This window comes from Callithrix jacchus, chromosome 14 (genome assembly GCF_049354715.1).
Source record: "Callithrix jacchus isolate 240 chromosome 14, calJac240_pri, whole genome shotgun sequence".
Taxonomy (NCBI): domain Eukaryota; kingdom Metazoa; phylum Chordata; class Mammalia; order Primates; family Cebidae; genus Callithrix; species Callithrix jacchus.
The window spans coordinates 69,289,027-69,308,981 of NC_133515.1; the positions used below are offsets into that span (position 1 = coordinate 69,289,027).

The 19,955-nt window shown below is 38.9% G+C and overlaps 1 protein-coding gene across 2 annotated transcripts in view; it reads left to right on the forward strand.

Annotated features, from left to right (window-relative positions):
* The window catches only part of SRBD1 (S1 RNA binding domain 1), a 239,963-nt gene that overhangs the window by 114,268 nt on the left and 105,740 nt on the right, over positions 1–19,955 (forward strand). For both annotated transcript variants that reach the window (XM_035272653.3, XM_078348438.1), the window contains exon 15: positions 740–831. In XM_035272653.3, coding sequence (XP_035128544.1) covers positions 740–831 — 92 coding nt within the window. The remainder of the gene's footprint in view (positions 1–739; positions 832–19,955) is intronic.

Here is a 19,955-nt window from a genome sequence, read left to right on the forward strand (position 1 = left end):
AATGGTAATCACCATACAAATGTCAGCTGTAAGACAGTATTCTCATTGCGGTTTATGGAGACAAAGAAGAGAGGAAGAGAATGATTTGTGTGATTATCTGATTAAATAAATGATGAAATGAATTAACACCTGCCTGTGTGGAAGGCTTTAAGTTCACTAAAGGAGGGATTTTCAGACCCTCCTGAAAAGAAGTGGGATGACTTCTTGTCTGACCCCTTTCTTTTTAATGTTGTGGTTGTTAATTATAACCAGGTAATAACAACAACGGTGCTGATGATGGTGGGTTTTTTTGTATGTCTGCATGTGCACATATACAGACATAACTCCATATGCTTTCCAAGATGTCTTAGAATGATTAATTCAGATAGGAATCATAAATGTCAGTCAATAATGGAATATAAACACAGGAGAGGCTAAGTATATTCTGAAAATTTTGAAGTTGGCATCATGGGAGAGTATTCATTGTATTAATCTATAAACCATCTCTTGTTACCAGTGACAGAGAAAGCAACTGATTGAATTCATTATGGATTTAAGCCTGTGTATTTCATATGTGAAAAAAAATACTGCATAATCACTTTATATTAATGAAATATTAGATTCTGTCAGTATCATTGAGACATGAAGAGAACACTTGCCCTGTTAGTTTTTTTCTTGTAATGCCTGGCTTCATTCATTTATTTTCTTTGACCATGCAGGAAGTTTGGAAAATGATATTCCCCTTTTTCTGTCTTCTCAGTATCGTCAGTGAAGCAGGAGCATCAATCTACAGTGTCAGCCCTGAAGCTAGCAAAGAGATGCCAGGGCTGGACCCTAACTTAAGAAGTGCAGGTAAGAAACTATGGGCCATCACAAAAACATGTGGTTTTGATATTTTGGGCATGGATGTGTGGCAAGCTAAATAGTTTAAATAGCCAAGAAAATTTAAAAGTTATACTACATGCATAAGAATTGGTATATTAGAAAGAAAGTGGTTGATTGGATTAACAATTGAAATTATGGAAAAGAAGAGGAAGAATATTGTACTTTTTAAAAGAACACTACTATTCTATAGTGGAAAATTAACTCACAAAGTCTTTAGCAAAATTAAATGCCAGGGAGTTCAATAATAAAAATAATAAAATATCCCAAGGTCTTTTGTTATTGTTACAAAATATTATTAAAGCTTTTTATTGGCAAAAAGTAATATAGTAACATAAAAATATTTGTAATACAAATTTATGAATGTACACAGACTTTCAGTTTATTGCCAAGTATTTGTAAAATTACTAGTCTCTCATCTTGCTAATAGGGTTGTCATTTGATCACGTTTTACTTAAAACAGTCTGTCTCCTTACCCTGTATACTTCCGGTGCTTGCCTTATAATAATAATGGCAGAAGGAATAGAAATAGTAGTTATACTGGGAGCTGCCAATAGTAAGCTTTGATTTTAGTTGTATTTGATTGCTTTGATTTCTGTAATGTACAATAGTCAAAATCTTGTGTGTGTGAAGAAATTAAGATACTTTGATACATCTCGTGAAAGCAGTTGGTATCATAAGCAGAATATTAGATTAGGTCAATGCATTTTTCTGAATAATAGTTGAATATTTATACCACTCGGTTAGTAATAGACCTTTTATTTAATTTTTTTCCTTAAATATTTTCATTAGATTTTGTGACCTGTTCTTGAAATCTATACATGGAGATACATATATGAACTTTTTACATTAATGTTACAGCCAAAAGCATTCTTACATCCAAAAGAACTTGTAGTTTCCCTTCAGTTGTTTCATGATGTAATTCCCTCTCTAAAATGATCATCTTCTCAAACTCAAAACCCAGCTAAAAATCTTGCTTCTCCTTTGAAGCTGCTGCTTAGCACAGCAGCTCAGCATGATCTCTGTCTCCTTACCATGTATACTTCTGGTGCTTGCCTTATAATAATAATGGCAGAAGGAATAGAAGTAGTATTTATACTGGGAGCTGCCAATAGTAAGTTTTTAAGGCCTTAGTATATGTGAAAGTATGTTACCAAGATTATTTTATCCTCTCTATTGCCTTATGAGACACTTATTATTATCCTCACTTTAAAAATGAGGAAACTAAGGCTTGCAGAGGCCACATTGTGTACAAAATTTCTAGGATAAATGGTACTTTCATTTATAAAAAAATAAAATCCAGAATTTCTCAAGTTGGCACTGAGAAGGTATCTCCTAATAGTGTGTCGGAAAAAATATTTAGACCATATCTTTTGAGAAATAGCAATCCCTCAGATCTCCCACTGCTAAAGAGACTGCTGTTTCTTCTTAACCACTGGCCCGTGTGGGTAAATAATTGTCACAGTATTATAGGTGAGACAGAATTATAACTTTTCAGTAAGACTATGAAAATAGAAGATAATAAAATGAAGAATTATTATATGGTTCTAATTACTCTAATTTCAAAGTCTAGCTGTGTCTTCAGTGTGTGATTCATTTTAAGTATGCCTTCCTTCTGTGCCTTGGCTTGCTTCTATGTGGCAACGACCATGTTTAGTAAAAATTTAGACACTTTGAGTCTTTAAAATCTGGTCCTGGAGCCAAATATTCAAAGGGCTTGGAGTCTTTACTCTTGGTTTTCTAGAGTCCACTTCCTTTTCAGTTCCTATTTCTCATTGGGAGTTTTTGTTTTTCCTGGTGATTGATGCCAGGGGTGACTTTTCACTTTATGTGAGATCTGAGCTACCTACAGGTGTGGATTTTAACTTTTTAAGTCCTCTAAAAGTTTCCTATATAAGAATACAACAGAACTTCAGCATTCATACATGTGTTAAGCATGTGTAAGAAAATAATCCTCATTACTGTGCCTCCTTGGCCAGTTTATCAGCTTATTGAAAACAGAAGTTGTCATATATATATACGTGACAATTTCTGTATATATATACACACATACATATATACTTATATTCCCCACAATGCATTGTACATGGCATTTAAATTGGATGGATATAGTAGATGAATGTTATTAAACTGTTTATTATGGATTTAAAGTAGAAGATAGAGTATATATTTTTTCCTTCTCTCCTTCTGAAATTGATTAAAATGACATGATAGAATGAAAGCGTCAACCTACTAAAATAAAAGGAATGGGAGAGGAGATACCAACAACAACAAGATTTGAAGCTTAAAGCAGATAGATGAACAATAAGTCACCTAGTTAACTTGAGAATGTTGAATTCTAAGACAGCATTGTATAAAATATAGAGCTAACCTGATATGGATCACGCAACCCCTATAGGTTCAGGAAATGGTGCCAAGTACTTTGGAAGTATGCTGAGAGGGTTGAGACTGGGTTGAAAAATGAAGGTATTGGTTGCAAGTCTATCTAAAAAGCAATGAGACCAAATTAAACATAGGCCCAGCAATTTCATTGCTAGGTATGTCTCCAGAAAAATTGAAAACAGGATTCAACCAAAATACTTGTACACAAATGCTTATAGCAGCATTATTCACAATAGCTAAAGCTGGAATCAACTCACATGATGAAAGAATAAACAAAATATGGTATAGCCATACATCAGGATATCATTGAGCCATAAAAAGAATGAAGTAGTGGTACATGCCACACCACCATATGAACCTCAAAAATGTCATACCAACATCAAGCCAGTCCCCAAAGATCACATTTTGTACGGTTATATGAAATGTGCAGAATAGACAAATCTATAGAGATAGAAAACTGACTAGAGGTTGTCAGGGACTGAGAAGAGATGGGAATGGAAAGTGACTGCTCAATGGGTACAGGGTTTTCTTTTGGCATAATTAAAATGTTTCAGAACTTGATAGAGATGTTGGGGCACAATATTGCAAGCATGCTTAGTAGCACTGATTTCTACACTTGAAAATAGTTAATTATATGTTATGAGAATTTCACCTCAATAAAATAACAACAGCAATGAACATCCCCTTCCACACAGTTGAGTAACTGTCTTTTTTTCTACCTTTGTAGAAGACAGGGGATTTGTTCTCTGGAGAGGGTTAAACAGAAGGTTTCTACAGTGGAGGACATAGCTTATAATTGAGAGTGGGGATGCTACTGAAATAAAGGAGAATTGAGTAAATATTTACATGCTGTTGTAGAGATATTAGAGAGGAATAAAACTGTGCAGATAAGAAGACTCTGCTAATACAGGAGACAACATTGAAAAAACCGAGATTAGAGGTACCACAAAGAAATGGCCAGAGCACCCACAGTAAAGCCATAGTTGACAAGCCTTACTATTGGGCAAAGCACTTAAAGTCAGCCTCTGATGGACAGTCAGTGGTCACCTAACATGTAATGAAAACTTATTAAAGACAGATGCCAAAATACGCTAGAAGAAAAAAGCTACTTGGAGGAAATAGAGATGGTGCAGACAGAAGAAAAAGTTTAACATTTTCAGAGAAATAAAAAAATATTTTTTTAATGTAGAGAGATATTTACATAAAGTAAAATTCACCCTTTTTATATACATCATCTATGAATTTTGAAAAGTTTATACTAGTTTGGTAACCTTCAGTCTGTCTCCATTACAATCAGATACAGAAAACTGTTTTCAGGTCAACATATTTCTCAGCTTCTTGTTTAAAAATTAATTATTACTTAGAGGGTCAAGATTATAATGGATTTGCATCAAGACTACTAAAACTTCATTTTAATAAGCATTACAGTGAAAAAAATTCTAATTTGGAGTTGTTGACTGAAAAAGACAACATGGAAGAATTTCACGCATTCTCCTCTGTTCCTGTCTAATGTGAAGGAGAAGGATAAAATGAGATGAATATTGGACTTTAAAATTACAGATATATAATATTGTTAAATAATGTGATGAGACTAATTTTTATAATTTTATAATAGTTTAATCTTTTAAGCAAATTAATTTGCTCTAGAGGCTTTAGGATTCTACGTATTTCATAGAACTGAAAGGCCAAAATCCATGCAAGTCTTTTTATTCTTTGGATATAAGACATCTTATGAATGAGGAGAAATGTTGATTTCAAGGCTACTGCATTTGGGCATGCAAGTTACATACTCAACCACTTAACCATAGGAAGTAGCTCTGGTTGCTTATCTTTTAAGATGTTAATCTTGACTCAGTCTGGGATCCCTTCCCAACTTTTGGTACAGTAAGCGTAATTTTTTTCTCCAATGCTTACCTTTTTGTATTAATATCCTATACTAATTGTCTTCCTCTACATGTTGAGGTACGTTACCATTTAAAAATTATTTATAGGCTGGGCGTGATGACTCACACCTGTAATCCGAGCACTTTGGGAGGCCAAGGTGGGTGGATCATGAGGTCAAGAGATCAAAACCATCCTGGCCAACGTGGTGAAACCCCGTCTCTGCTAAAAATACAAAAAAATTACCTGGACGTGGTGGCGCACACCTGTAGTCCCAGCTACTTGGGAGGCTAAGGCAGGAGAATGGCTTAGACCTGGGAGGTGGAGGTTGCAGTGAGCCGAGATTGCGCCACTGCATTCCAGCCTGGCACCTGGCGGCAGAGCAAGACTCTGTCTCAAAAAAATAAATTATTTATGAAAAAACTAAAATCTCATATATGGCAAAGTTTCTCGCTGAGCTGCTGGGCTGCATGTTGCCAAGCAAGGGTGCCTCTCCCATGTTTGAGTCCAAAAGTCATTCCCGAGTTGGCCTGAAATCAAGCACCAAGCAAAAGACCACCATTTTCAGCGCATTGGCCAGTGAGAAGTCCTTATCTGACTGCAAAAAGGAACAGCAATGGAAACCTTCCATGTACAGCAACATAACTCCGGTTTGCTTTCCAAGCCCTCTGATTGAGAAGCCAATAGGCAAAAGAGGAGAAGATGGCGCTATAGGAGCAACTCAGGATAGCAGCTCCCAGTGAAAGCGCAAAGGGTGAGTGGACGCCGCATTTCCAGACGGATCTTTATTGCCCACAGACCAGGAGATTCCCAGGTGTAGGAGCCCCACGGGCTGCCAGCACGTGGCCAGCGTGGCTGTTTCAGCCGGCGCTGCAGCGCAGTGGTACTCTGTACAAAATACACTGGTCTGGTTGCCCTGTTAAACTGGCAATTTGAGATTTGGGAAGGCAGATTAGCACATTCATCTGATTAAACGGGACTTAAACAGTAAGCCAGGCCAGGAGATTCCTGGGCAGCGAAATTATTTCAGCCGGGGCAGTGGATCACCACACGGGAAATCACACAGATCCTGGCACCCTTTCAGCAGGCAACTGGAACACCTGGGTGAGAGTCAACCATTCAACTTAAAAATAAAAAAGGGCTCTGAGGCAGGGAGCCAGGTGATCAGGCTCAGCGGGTCCCACCCCAACAAAAGCAAACAAAACAGCAATTGGAAACGCTCGGGGTTCAGAGTTTCACAGGAAGCACAGCTGAACCCAGGACGGTGCAGCTTGGTGGGGGAGGGGCATCCTCCATTACTGAGGCACTCCACCCCTACGGAGGTACTCTGCCATTGTTGACGCAGCCTGCCGTTGCCGAGGCAACCTGCCATAACAGAGTCCACCATTACAGAGGCGGGCCACTATCGCCAGGGCAGTTCTAACCACACCCATATAAACAGGACTGCAGGGAATTACACACAGCAGCAGGGCGGAGCCCACGGCAGCAGGGTGGAGCCCACGGCATAGGGCAGAGCCCAGAGCGGCTCAGCATAGCCTCTGCAGCAGGCAGTGACTAGACTGCCTTCTTGCTGGGCAGGACAATGCAACGGATACTCATAAATAAAACCCTAACTCCCCGGGACAGAGCACCTGAGGAAAAAAGGGTCTTTATGAGTTCTGCTGCAGCAGACTTAAACGTACCTGCCTAGCAGCCCTGAATGAAAAACGGAGCTCACAGCTCAGCACTTAAGTGCCTATGAAGTACAGACTGTCTCCTCAAGCAGCTCCCTGACCCCTGTATATGCAAAGAGTCACCTCACAAAGGACTGATCAGACTGACATTTGGCGGGCATCATTCTGGGACGAAGATAACAGAAGAAGAAACTGGTAGCAACTCTCACTGTTCCACAGCTGCTACAGGTGTTTCCCAGGCAAGCAGGGCCTGGAGTGGACCTTAGCAGACCTACAGCAGAGGGTCTAGACTGTTAGAAGGAAAACTAAGAAACAGAAATACTTCATCATCAACAATCTGGACGTCCACTCAGAGACCCAATCAGAACGTCAGCAACTACTCAGACGACAGTGGATAAATCCACAAAGATGGGAAGAAACGAGTGCAAAAAGGAGGAAAACACCCGAAACTGGAACACCTCGCCTCCTACAAGGGACCACAACCCCTCACCAGCAAGGGAACAAAGCTGGACGGAGAATGAGTGTGATGAAATGACAGAATCAGACTTCAGGAGGTGGGTAATGAGAAACTTCCGTGAGCCAAAAGAACACGTTCTAACTCAATGCAAAGAAACTAAGGACCTTGAAAAAAGATTTGAGGAAACAATAACAAGAATGGACAACTTAGTAAGAAACATGAATGAATTGATGAAGCTGAAAAACACAACACAAGAACTTCACGAAGCATGCACAAGTCTTAACAGCCGAATTGACCAAGCAGAAGAAAGGATATCAGAGGTCGAAGATCAACTCAATGAAATAAAACGATAAGCCAAGATTAGAGAAAAAAGCACAAAAAGGAATGAACAAAGTCTCCAAGAAATGTGGGACTATGTGAAGAGACCAAATCTACGTTTGATAGGTGTACCTGAATGTGACGAAGAGAATGAATCCAAACTGGAAAATACTCTTCAGGATATTATCCAGGAAAATTTCCCCAACCTAGTAGGGCAGGCCAATATTCAAGTCCAGAAAATACAGAGAACATCACAAAGATATTCTGCAAGAAGAGCAACCCCATGGCACATAATCGTCAGATTCACCAGGGTTGAAATGAAGGAGAAAATGCTAAGCACAGCCAGAGAGAAAGGTCAGGTCACCCACAAAGGGAAGCCCATCCGACTCACAGCAGATCTCTCAGCAGAAACCCTACAAGCCAGAAGAGAGTGGGGGCCAATATTCAACATTCTTAAAGAAAAGAACTTTCAACCCAGAATTTCATATCCAGCCAAACGGAGCTTCGTAAGTGAAGGAAAAATAAAATCCTTTGCGAACAAGCAAGTACTCAGAGATTTTGTCACCACCAGGCCTGCTTTACAAGAGCTCCTGAAAGAGGCACTACACATAGAAAGGAACAACCAGTACCAGCCACTCCAAAAACATATCAAATGCTAAAGAGCATCAACAAAATGAAGAATCTGCATCAACTAACGGGCAAAACAGCCAGCTAGCATCAAAATGGCAGTATCAAATTCACACATAACAATATTAACTCTAAATGTAAATGGACTAAATGCACCAATCAAAAGACACAGACTGGCAAATTGGATTAAAAAGCCAAAACCCATCGGTGTGCTGTGTCCAGGAAACCCCTCTCACATGCAAGGATACACAAAGGCTCAAAAAAAAAAGGGATGGAAGAAGATTTACCAAGCAAATGGAGAGCAAAAAAAAAAGCAGGAGTTGCAATTCTCATCTCTGATAAAATAGACTTTAAAGCAACAAAGATCAAAAGAGACAAAGAAGGACATTACGTAATGGTAAAAGGATCAATACAACAAGAAGAGCTAACGATCCTAAATATATATGGACCCAATACAGGAGCACCCAGATATATAAGGCAAGTTCTTAACGACTTACAAAGAGACTTAGACTCCCACACAATAATAGTGGGAGACTTTAACACTCCACTATCAATATTAGACAAATCAACCAGACAGAAAATCAACAAGGATATCCAGGACTTGAACTCAGACCTGGAGCAAGCAAACCTGATAGACATTTACAGAACTCTCCACCCCAAATCCACAGAATATACATTCTTCTCAGCACCACATCACACCTACTCTTAAATTGACCACATATTTGGAAATAAATCACTTCTCAGCAAATGCAAAACAACTGAAATCATAACAAACATGGTGCAATCAAGTTAGAACTCAGAATTCAGAGACTAACTTAGAACCGCACAGCTTCATGGAAACTGAACAACTGGCTCCTGAATGTTGACTGGATAAACAACGAAATGAAGGCAGAAATAAAGAAGTTCTTAAAAACCAATGAGAACGAAGACACAACATGCCAGAATCTCTGGGACACATTTAAAGCAGTCTCTAGAGGAAAATATATAGCAATAAGTGCCCATATGAGGAGAATGGAGAGATCCAAAATTGACACCCTATCGTCAAAATTGAAAGAGCTAGAGGAGCAAGATCAAAAAAACTCAAAACCCAGCAGAAGACAAGAAATAACTAAGATCAGAGCTGAACTGAAGGAGATAGAGACATGAAAAACCCTTCAAAAAATCAATAAATCCAAGAGCTGGTTTTTTGAAAAGATCAACAAAATAGACAGACCACTAGCCAGATTGATTAAAAAGAAAAGAGAGAACAACCAAATAGATGCAATAAAAAAAGATAAAGGGGAAATCACCACAGATTCCACAGAAATTCAAACCATCATCAGAGAATATTACAAACAACTGTATGCACATAAACTAGTATACCTGGAAGAAATGGATAAATTCCTGGACTCCTGTGTCCTCCCAAGCCTAAACCAGGAGGAAGCTGAAACTATGAATAGACCAATAACAAGGTCAGAAGTCGAGGCAGCAATTAAGAGCCTACCACACAAAAAAAGCCCAGGTCCAGATGGGTTCACAGCCGAATTCTACCAGACACACAAAGAGGAGCTGGTACCATTCCTTCTAAAACTATTTCAAACAAACCAAAAAGAGGGAATCCTTCCCAAATCATTTTATGAGACCAACATCATCCTGATACCAAAACCCAGCAGAGACTCAACAAGAAAAGAAAACTTCAGGCCAATATCCATGATGAACATAGAAGCAAAAATCTTTAATAAAATACTGGCAAGCCGATTGCAACAGCACATGAAAAAGTTTATCCACCATGATCAAGTAGGATTCATCCCGGGGACGCAAGGCTGGTTCAACATACGCAAGTCTATAAACGTAATTCACCACATAAACAGAACCAAAAATAAAAACCACATGATTATCTCAATTGATGCAGAGAAGGCATTTGACAAAATACAACAGCCCTTTATGCTAAAAACCCTCAATAAACTTGGTATTGTTGGAACGTATCTCAAAATAGTAAAAGCTATTTATGACAAACCAACAGCCAATATCGTACTGAATGGGCAAAAACTGGAAGCATTCCCTTTGAAAACTGGCACTAGACAAGGATGCCCTCTCTCACCGCTCCTATTCAATATGGTACTAGAAGTTCTAGCTGGAGCAATCAGGCAAGAAAAAGAAATAAAGGGTATTCAAATAGGAAAGGAGAGAGTGAAACTGTCTCTGTTTGCAGACGACATGATAGTCTATCTAGAAGACCCCATCGTCTCAGCCCAAAAAACTGTGAAACTAATAAGCAACTTCAGCAAAATCTCAGGATACAAAATCAATGTGCAAAAATCACAAGCATTCCTATATGCCAATAACAGACTGAAGGAGAGCCAAATCAACAACGAACTGCCATTCACAATTGCTACAAAGAGAATAAAATACCTAGGAATACAACTCACAAGGAACGTAAAGGACCTCTTCAAGGAGGACTACAAACCACTGCTCAACGAAATAAGAGAGGACACAAACAGATGGAGAAACATTCCACGTTCATGGTTAGGAAGAATCAATATCGTGAAAATGGCTATACTGCCCAAAGTAATTTACAGACTCAACGCTATCCCCATCGAGCTACCGATGACCTTCTTCACAGAATTGGAAAAAACCACCTTAAACTTCATATGGAACCAAAAGAGAGCCTGCCTAGCCAAGTCAATTCTAAGCAAAAAGGACACAGCAGGAGGCATCACACTACCGGACTTCAAACTACGCTACAAGGCTACAGTAATCAAAACAGCATGGTACTGGTACCTAATTAGAGATACAGACCAATGGAACAGAACAGAGACATCGGAGGCAACACAACATATCTACAACCATACAATCTTTGATAAATCTGACAAAAACAAGCAAGGGGGAAAGGATTCCCTGTTTAACAAATGGTGTTGGGAAAACTGGCTAGCCATGTGCAGAAAGCAGAAACTGGACCCCTTCCTGACACCTTACACTAAAATTAACTCCAGATGGATTAAAGACTTAAACATAAGACCTGGCACGATAAAAACCCTAGAAGAAAATCTAAGCAAAACCATTCAGGACATAGGTGTAGGCAAGGACTTCATGAACAAAACACCAAAAGCATTGGCAACAAAAGCCAAAATAGACAAATGGGACCTAATGAAACTCCACAGCTTCTGCATGGCAAAAGAAACAGTCACTAGAGTGAATCGGCAACCAACAGAAAGGGAAAAAATTTTTGCAGTTTACCCATCTGACAAAGGGCTGATATCCAGAATTTACAAAGAACTAAAACAGATTTATAAGAAAAAAACAAACAAGCCCATTCAGAAATGGGCAAAGGATATGAACAGACACTTTACAAAAGAAGGCATACATGAGGCCAACAAACATGAAAAAATGCTCATCATCACTGGTCATTAGAGAAATGCAAATCAAAACTACATTGAGATACCATCTCACGCCAGTTAGAATGGCGATCATTAAAAAATCTGGAGACAACAGATGCTGGAGAGGATGTGGAGAAATAGGAACAGTTTTACACTGTTGATGGGAGTGTAAATTAGTTCAACCATTTTGGAAGACAGTGTGGTGATTCCTCAAGGACCTAGAAATAGAAATTCCATTTGACCCAGCAATCCCATTACTGGGTATATATCCAAAGGACTATAAATTGTTCTACTATAAGGACACATGCACACGAATGTTCATTGCAGCACTGTTTACAATAGCAAAGACCTGGAACCAACCCAAATTCCCATCGATGATAGACTGTACTGGGAAAATGTGGTACATATACACTGTGGATTATTATGCAACAATCAAAACAATGAGTTTGTGTCCTTTGTAGGGACATGGATGAATCTGGAGAACATCATTCTCAGCAAACTGACACAAGAACAGAAAATGAAATACCACATATTCTCACTCATAGGTGGGTGATGAACAATGAGAACACATGGACACAGGGAGGGGAGCACTACACACTGGGGTCTCTTGGGGAGAATAGGGGAGGGACAGTGTGGGGGAGAGCCGGGGGGGAGAGCATGGGGAGAAATGCCAGATGTGGGTGAAGGGGAAGAAGGCAGCAAATCACACTGCCACGTGTGTACCTATGCAACTGTCTGGCATGTTCTGTACATGTACCCCAAAACCTAAAATGCAATTAAAAAAACAAACTAAAATCTCTATATGTTCTTTATGTCCCCATTTCATTGGTCTATCTAGTCTACCACAGTACAACTCTCTCAATTTCTGTGGCTTATAATATACCTTGCTTTAATTTTTTTTAATTGCATTTTTTTCTTTGCAAATGAACTTTCAAGCCATTAAATAAACACAGTTGACCCTTTGTACTCACAAATTCAAGCAACTGTTGATCAATCATAGTAAAAAAATACAATAAAAATAAAACAGATTTGAAAATACAGTATAACAATTATTTACATAGCATTTACATTGTGTTAGGTATTATAAGTAATCAATAGGTGATTTAAAGTATATGGCAGGTTATGTGTAGGTTTTATGCAAATGCTACTCCATTTTGTATAAAGAACTTAAGCATCCACAGACTTTGGTGTCTGCAAGGGTCCTGGAACCAGTCATCAAAGGATACAGGATGACTGTACTTTTTAGAGTCTGTAATACATAGAGTGGAATTCTGTTACATTTCCACTTTCATCCCTTTTCTGCATTTTTTATTTTTATTATTTCTGTTTTTTTTTTTTTTTTTTGAGACTTTCACTCTTGTTGCCCAGGCTGTTGTGCAATGGCGCAAGCTGGGCTCACTGCAACCTTCGCCTCCCAGGTTCAAGTGATTCTCCTGTCTCAGCCTCCAAGTAGCTGGGATTACAGGCATGGGCCACCACGCCTGGCTAATTTTGTATTTTTAGTAGAGACGGGGTTTCTCCATGTTGGTCAGGCTGGTCTTGAACTCCCAACCTCAGGTCATCTGCTCACCTGTGCCTCCCAAGGTGCGTGAGCCACCACATGCAGCCCATGGGTTGTTTTTATATGTGTATTTGTGTGTGTGTGTGTGTGTGTGTGTGTGTGTGTATTTAACATTATGAATTGGGTTTTCTGCATGATTTCATTTTTTTATTGTTTTTACTACATTTTAACTTCACCATACTGTACATAAGATCTCTGTAATTAATGAATCCATAACTACAAGTTTATACCCTTTGACCAACATTTCCCCATTCTCTCCACTCCCCAACCTTTGTGTTACTGGTTTGATAGCATATGGTAAGAGCATTAATTGTTGTTTGTGTGTCTTGAAACTGCCCAACTAATTGGAATCTTATTAGTTCTGCTATTTCTTCATTTGACTTGCTTATGTTTTCTAGGTAGACAATCATCATATGTAAATAATGTCATTTCAATATTTATGTGTTCACTTTTTGTGAAGTTGCATTAACTAGAATTTTCTGAATAATAGTGAATAGGAGTGATACAGAAACTATTGTCGTTATATGTGGGCAAAATAGTACTTGCCATACATTTGGACATACTACATTTAAAAAAATAATAGCTTCATTGAGATATAATTTACATAATATAAAATTTACCCTTTTAAAGTGTACAAGTTAACGTTTTCTAGTATAGTCAGAGTTGCACGTCCATCACCACCATCTAGTTTTATAACTTCATCATCTCTAAAAGAAACCCGTATCTCTTAGCAGTCACTTCCATTACTGTCCTCACTCACCACCCAAACTCCTGGCAAACACAAATCTGCTTTCTCTCTGTATGGATTTTCCTGTTCTGTACAGTTTGCTTAAATGAAATCATACAATATGTGGTCTTTGTGACTGGCTTCTTTCACTTAGGCATGATGTTTTCAAGATTCAACCATGGTGTAGCATGTATCAGCACTTCATTTCTTTTTATTGCCAAATAACATTATATTATATGGGTATACCACATTTTGATCAGTTGATGGATATTTGGGTTGTTTTTACATTTTTGGCTATTATGAATAAGGTGTTATGAAAATTCATGAATAAGATTTTACATGGACATGTGTTTTCATTTCTCTTGCGTATATGCCTGAGAATAAAAATTGGGGCACATGTAATTATGTTCACCATTTTCCAGAAATCTTTTTGACTTCTGTTACTTTGCTATCTTCATTATTTATTCTCTGCTTCTTTCACTACTTCTTCCTTTTCTTCTGTCTCAAAATGTATGCATTTCCTAAGTTTTGGGCTATAACTCTTCCTGTCTCTTAATTTCTTTATCAGCAATTCATTAGACTCCCTTTTCCTGAGCTACTTCTTTTTGATTTCAAGAATCTCTTGTCAGCCTGATCATTCTCAACCTAGAGCTCTGTGTTATTACTGTCTGCTAAGTAACTCATTCTTGATTATCTTGCCAGCAGGAAAACAGCACCATCTCTCTAAAGCCGGGACATAGGACTTATAAAAACGTTGCATGACATTTTTGTTTTCTCAGTGCATACAAAAAGTACATTTACATTATAGTGTGTTAAGTATCTAATGGCATTATATCTCAAAAAAAAAATGTATACACACCTTAATTAGCAAGCATTGTTAAAAATGGTAATGATCATCTGAGCCCTTAACAGTTCACAGTCTTGCTGGTGGAGGGTCTCACCTTGATGTTGATGGTTGCTAACCACAAGGCTTACGCTTACTGAAGGCTCAGATGTGGTGGCAATTTCTTAAAATAAGACAACAATGAAGTCTCCTGCATCAGTGGACTCTCCTCTCACAAAAGATTTCTCTGTAGCATGTGAGGCTCTTTGATAACGTTTTACCCACAGTAGAACTTTATTCAAAATTGAAGTCAGTGTTCTCCAATCCTGATTCTGCTTTATCAATGAAGTTGATGTAATGTTTGATATCTTTTGCCATTTCTGCAACGTTCATAGCATCTTCACCAGGAGTAGATTTTACCTCAAAAAGCAACTTTCTTTGCTCATCCCTAAGAAAGCAGCTCCTCATTATGTCAAGTTTGATCATGAGATTTCAGCAATTCAGTCACATCTTCAGACTCCACTTCGGATTCTAGTTTATTTGCTATTTCCATCACATCTGTAGTGACTTTCTCCACCAAAGTGTTGAACCCCTCATAGTCATCCGTGAGAGTTGAAATCAGCTTCCTCCAAACTCCAGTTAATGTGGACATTTTGACCTCCTCCCATGAGTTATAAATGTTGTTAATAGCATCTAGAATGTTAAATCCTTTTCGAAAGGTTTTCAACGTACTTTGCCCAGATCCTTAGAGAAATCACCATCTGTGGCAGCTATAGCTTTACAAAATGTATTTCTTAAAAAATAAGACTTGAAAGTCAAAATTACTCTATGACCCATGATATAAAGAATGGATTTTGTGTTAGCAGGCATGAAAACAGTATTAATCTCCTTGTACATCTCCATCAGAGCTCTCGGATGACAGGTACATTGTTAATGAGCACTAATATTTTGAAAGGAATCTTTTTCTGAGCAGTAGGTCTCCATAGTGAGCTTGAAATATTCAATAAACCATACTGTAAACTTATGTGCCATCATGCAGGCTTTGTTCTTCCATTGACAGAGCACAGGCTGAATAGATCTAGCATAATTCTTAAGAACTCAATTCTTAAGCTCATTTCAGAATGGTAAATGAGCCTTGATTTCAACTTAAATTGAAATTTAAGTTGCATTCCTCTCTAATAAAAGAAGTCAGGCTGTCTTTTGAATCTTTGAAGCCAGGCATTGACTTCTCTCTAGCTATGAAAGTCCTAAATGGCAGAGAGAGATCCAAGATGGCTGATTACTAGCAGCTCAGGATTGCAGCTCCCAATGAAAGCACAGAGAACGAGAGAACGCGGAACGCCACACTTTCAGACGAAGTTTTGTTGCTCACGGACCAGGAGATTCCCAGAGGAGGAGCCCCACAGGTTGCCAGTGTGACTCGTGGTCGGTGCAGCGGTTTTGCCGGCGCCTCGGCACGGCGGTTCTTGGTGCAGAGTAAATGCGACTGGGTCCCCTTTTGGTCGATGTTTTGAGCTCCGAGAAGGCAGAGTCGCCCATTCAGCTGATTGAAAAAGGGACTCAAGAGGGAAGCCAGCCTGGAGATGCCTGGGCAGAAAAGCACCACGAATCTTAATGCCACTGTTTTAGCCAGCGCAGTGGGTTGTTCAGATTCCGGTGCTGGGAATCAACAAGTTTGATGTCTACTCTGAGACCTAATTTGAAAGTCGGTAATTACAAAGATGAGAGGTGGATAAATTTACAATGATGGGAAGAAACCAGCATAAAAAGGCTGAGAATATCCAAAATCAGAATTTCTCTCCCTCTACAGGGGATCACAGTTCCTCATCAACAGGGGAACAAGGCCTGATGGAGAATGAGTGCATTCCATTAACAGAATTAGGCTTCTGTGAGTTAAAAGAACATGTTCTAGCCCAATGTAAACAAACTAAGAACCTTGAAAAAAGGTTTGATGAAATCCTAACGAGAACAGACAATTTCGAGAGGAATATAAGTGAATTAATGAAACTGAAGAATACAATACGAGAACTCCGCGAAGTATGCACAGGTTTTAACAGTCAAATTGATCAAGCAGAAGAAAGGATATCAGAGGTCGAAGACCAACTTAGTGAAATGGAATGAGAAAACAAGATTAGAGAAGAAATAGTAAAAAGGAATGAGCAAAGTCTCCAAGAAATATGGGACTATGTGAAAAGAACTAATTTACATTTGATAGGTGTACCTGAATGTCATGAAGAGAATGAATCCAAGCTGGAAAATATTCTTCAGGATATTATTCAGGGAAACTTTCCTAACCTAGTAAGGCAGGACAATACTCAACTCCAGGTAATACAGAGAAGACCACAAAGATATTCCTCAAGTAGAGCAACCCCAAGATACATAATCATTAGATTCACCAGGGTTGAAATAAAGGAGAAAATTCTAAGGGCAGCTAGAGAGAAAGGTCAGTTTACCCATAAGGGGAAGCCTATCAGACTCACAGCAGAAACCCTACAAACTAGAAGAGAGTGGGGGGTCAATATTCAATATCCTCAAAGAAAAGAATTTTCAACCCAGAGTCTCATATCCAGCCAAACTGAGCTTCATAAATGAAGGAAAAATAAAGTTTTTCACGAACAAGCAAGCATTCAGATTTCACCACCAGGCCTGCTTTACAAGAGCTTCTGAAAGCAGCATTACATACAGAAAGGAACAACCAGTATCAGTCATCCCAAAAACTTACCAAAAGGTAAAGAGTATCTCCATAATGAAGAATCTATATCAACTAATGGGCGAAATAGTCAGATAGCATTAAATGACAATATTAAGCTCATAAATAGCAATATTAATCCTAAATTTAAATGGATTAATTTCCCCAATCAAAGATACAGACAGGCAAATTGAATAAAAAGTCAAAACCCATTGGTACACTGTATTCAGATCCATCTCATAAGCAAGGACACACAAAGACTCAAAACAAAGGATTGGAGAAAGACTCATCAATCAAATAGAGAGCAAAAAAAAAAAACAAAAACAAACAGGAGTTGTAGCTTTCGTCTCTGACAAAATAGACTTTAATAGTAACAAAGACTAAAAGAAACAAAGAAGGACATTATATAATGGTAAAAGGATAAATGCAACAAGAGTCAGTGATTATAAATATATGTGCACCCAATATAGGAGCATCCAGATACATAAGACAAGTTCTTAAGGACTTATAAAGAGACTTGGACTCCCGCACAATAATTGTGGGAGACTTTGACACCGCATTGTTAATATTCGAAGAATCAACGAGATAGAAAATTAACAGGGATGGCCGGGCGCAGTGGCTCATGCCTGTAATCCCAGCACTTTGGGAGGCCGAGGCGGGTAGATCACGAGGTCAAGAGATCGAGACCATCCTGGTCAACATGGTGAAACCCCGTCTCTAGTGAAAATACAAAAAATTAGCTGGGCACGGTGGTGCGTATCTGTAATCCCAGCTACTCAGGAGGCTAAGGCAGGAGAATGGCCTGAACCCAGGAGGCGGAGGTTGCGGTGAGCTGAGATCGTGCCATTGCACTCCAGCCTGGGTAACAAGAACAAAACTCCGTCTCAAAAAAAAAGAAAAGAAAATTAACAGGGACATCTATCATTAGAACTCAGACCTGGAACAAGTAAACTCAGTGAATATTTATAGAATTCTTCACCCCAGGTCCACTGAACATACATTTTTCTCAGTATCACATTACACCTATTTTGAAAGTGACCACATAATTGAAAGTAAATCACTCTTTAGCATTTACATAGCATTTCACAGATTTAAATGAAATACTGGTTGGCTGTTTGTTTGCTATTTTCTTCCCTTATTCCTTCCTGTCTCCGCTGTTAAGCAAAATTATCGGCATAAAAGAGGTTTTTAATACCTATTTTTAGATTGCATTCCAGCCTGGGCAATAGAGCAAGACTCCTGTTCTCTCTTCCCCTTTCTCTTACTCTTTCTTTCTTTCTTTCAAAAAAAAAAAAAGTTCTATGTGGCATCTTCTTCCAATAGAATACTATTTTGTTTACATTGACAATCTGCTGTTTATTGTAGCCACCTTCATCATGATCTCTACTGGATCTTCTGGATAACTTGCTGCAGCTTCTACATCAGGAATTGCTGTTTGACCTTGTACTTTTATGTTAGGCAAATGGCTTCTTTCCTTAATCCTCACAAACCAGCCTTTGCTGTCTTCAAACTCTTCTTCTGCAGTTTCCTCACCTCTCTCAGCTTTCATAGAATTGAAGAGAGTTAGGGCCTTGCTCACGATTACACTTTGGCTTAAGGGAATGTGTGGCTGGTTTAATCACTCAGACTTTCTCTATATCAGCAAAAGGCTGTTTTGCTTTCTTATCATTTGTATGTTCACTGGAATCACACTTTTAATTTTCTTTTTCTTTTTTTTTTTTTAGACGGAGTTTCGCTCTTGTTACCCAGGCTGGAGTGCAATGGCGCGATCTCGGCTCACTGCAACCTCCGCCTTCTGGGTTCAGGCAATTCTCCTGCCTCAGCCTCCCAAGTAGCCGGGATTGCAGGCACGCGCCACCACACCCAGCTAATTTTTTGTATTTTTAGTAGAGACGGGGTTTCACCATGTTGACCGGGATGGTCTCGATCTGTTGACCTCGTGATCCACCCGCCTCAGCCTCCCAAAGTGCTGGGATTACAGGCTTGAGCCACCGCGCCCGGCCCCACACTTTTAATTTTCTTCAAGAGCTCTCCTTTGCATTCACAGCTTGGCTTACTGTTTGGCCCAAGAGGCCTATCTTTCAGCCTGTCTTAGCTTTCAACATGTCTTTTCAATAAGCTTAATTATTTCTCGTTTTGATTTAAAGTAAGAGACGTGGGACTCTTCCTTTTACTTGAACACTTAGAGGCCATTGTAGGGTTATTTATAGGCCTAATTTCAATACCATTGTGTCTCAGGGAATAGGGAGGCCCCAGGAGAAGGAGAGGCGCCACTCTTGGTGGAGCAGTCAGAACACACACATAATTTATTAAGTTTGTTACCTCATAGGTGTGGTTCGTGGTGTTCTAAAACAATTACAATAGTGATATCTAAGATCATTGGTCATAGATTACCATAACAAATATAATTAACGTTTGAAATATTGCTGAGAGTTACCAAAATGTGACACAATGATCAGAAGTGTGCCCATGCTGTTAGAAAAATGGTGCCAGTTGATTTGCTCAACTCAGGGTTGCCACAGATCTCCCAATTTGTAAGAAATATATAGTATCTGAGAAGCACAATAAAACGAAGTGCAATACAATGAGGTATTCCTATA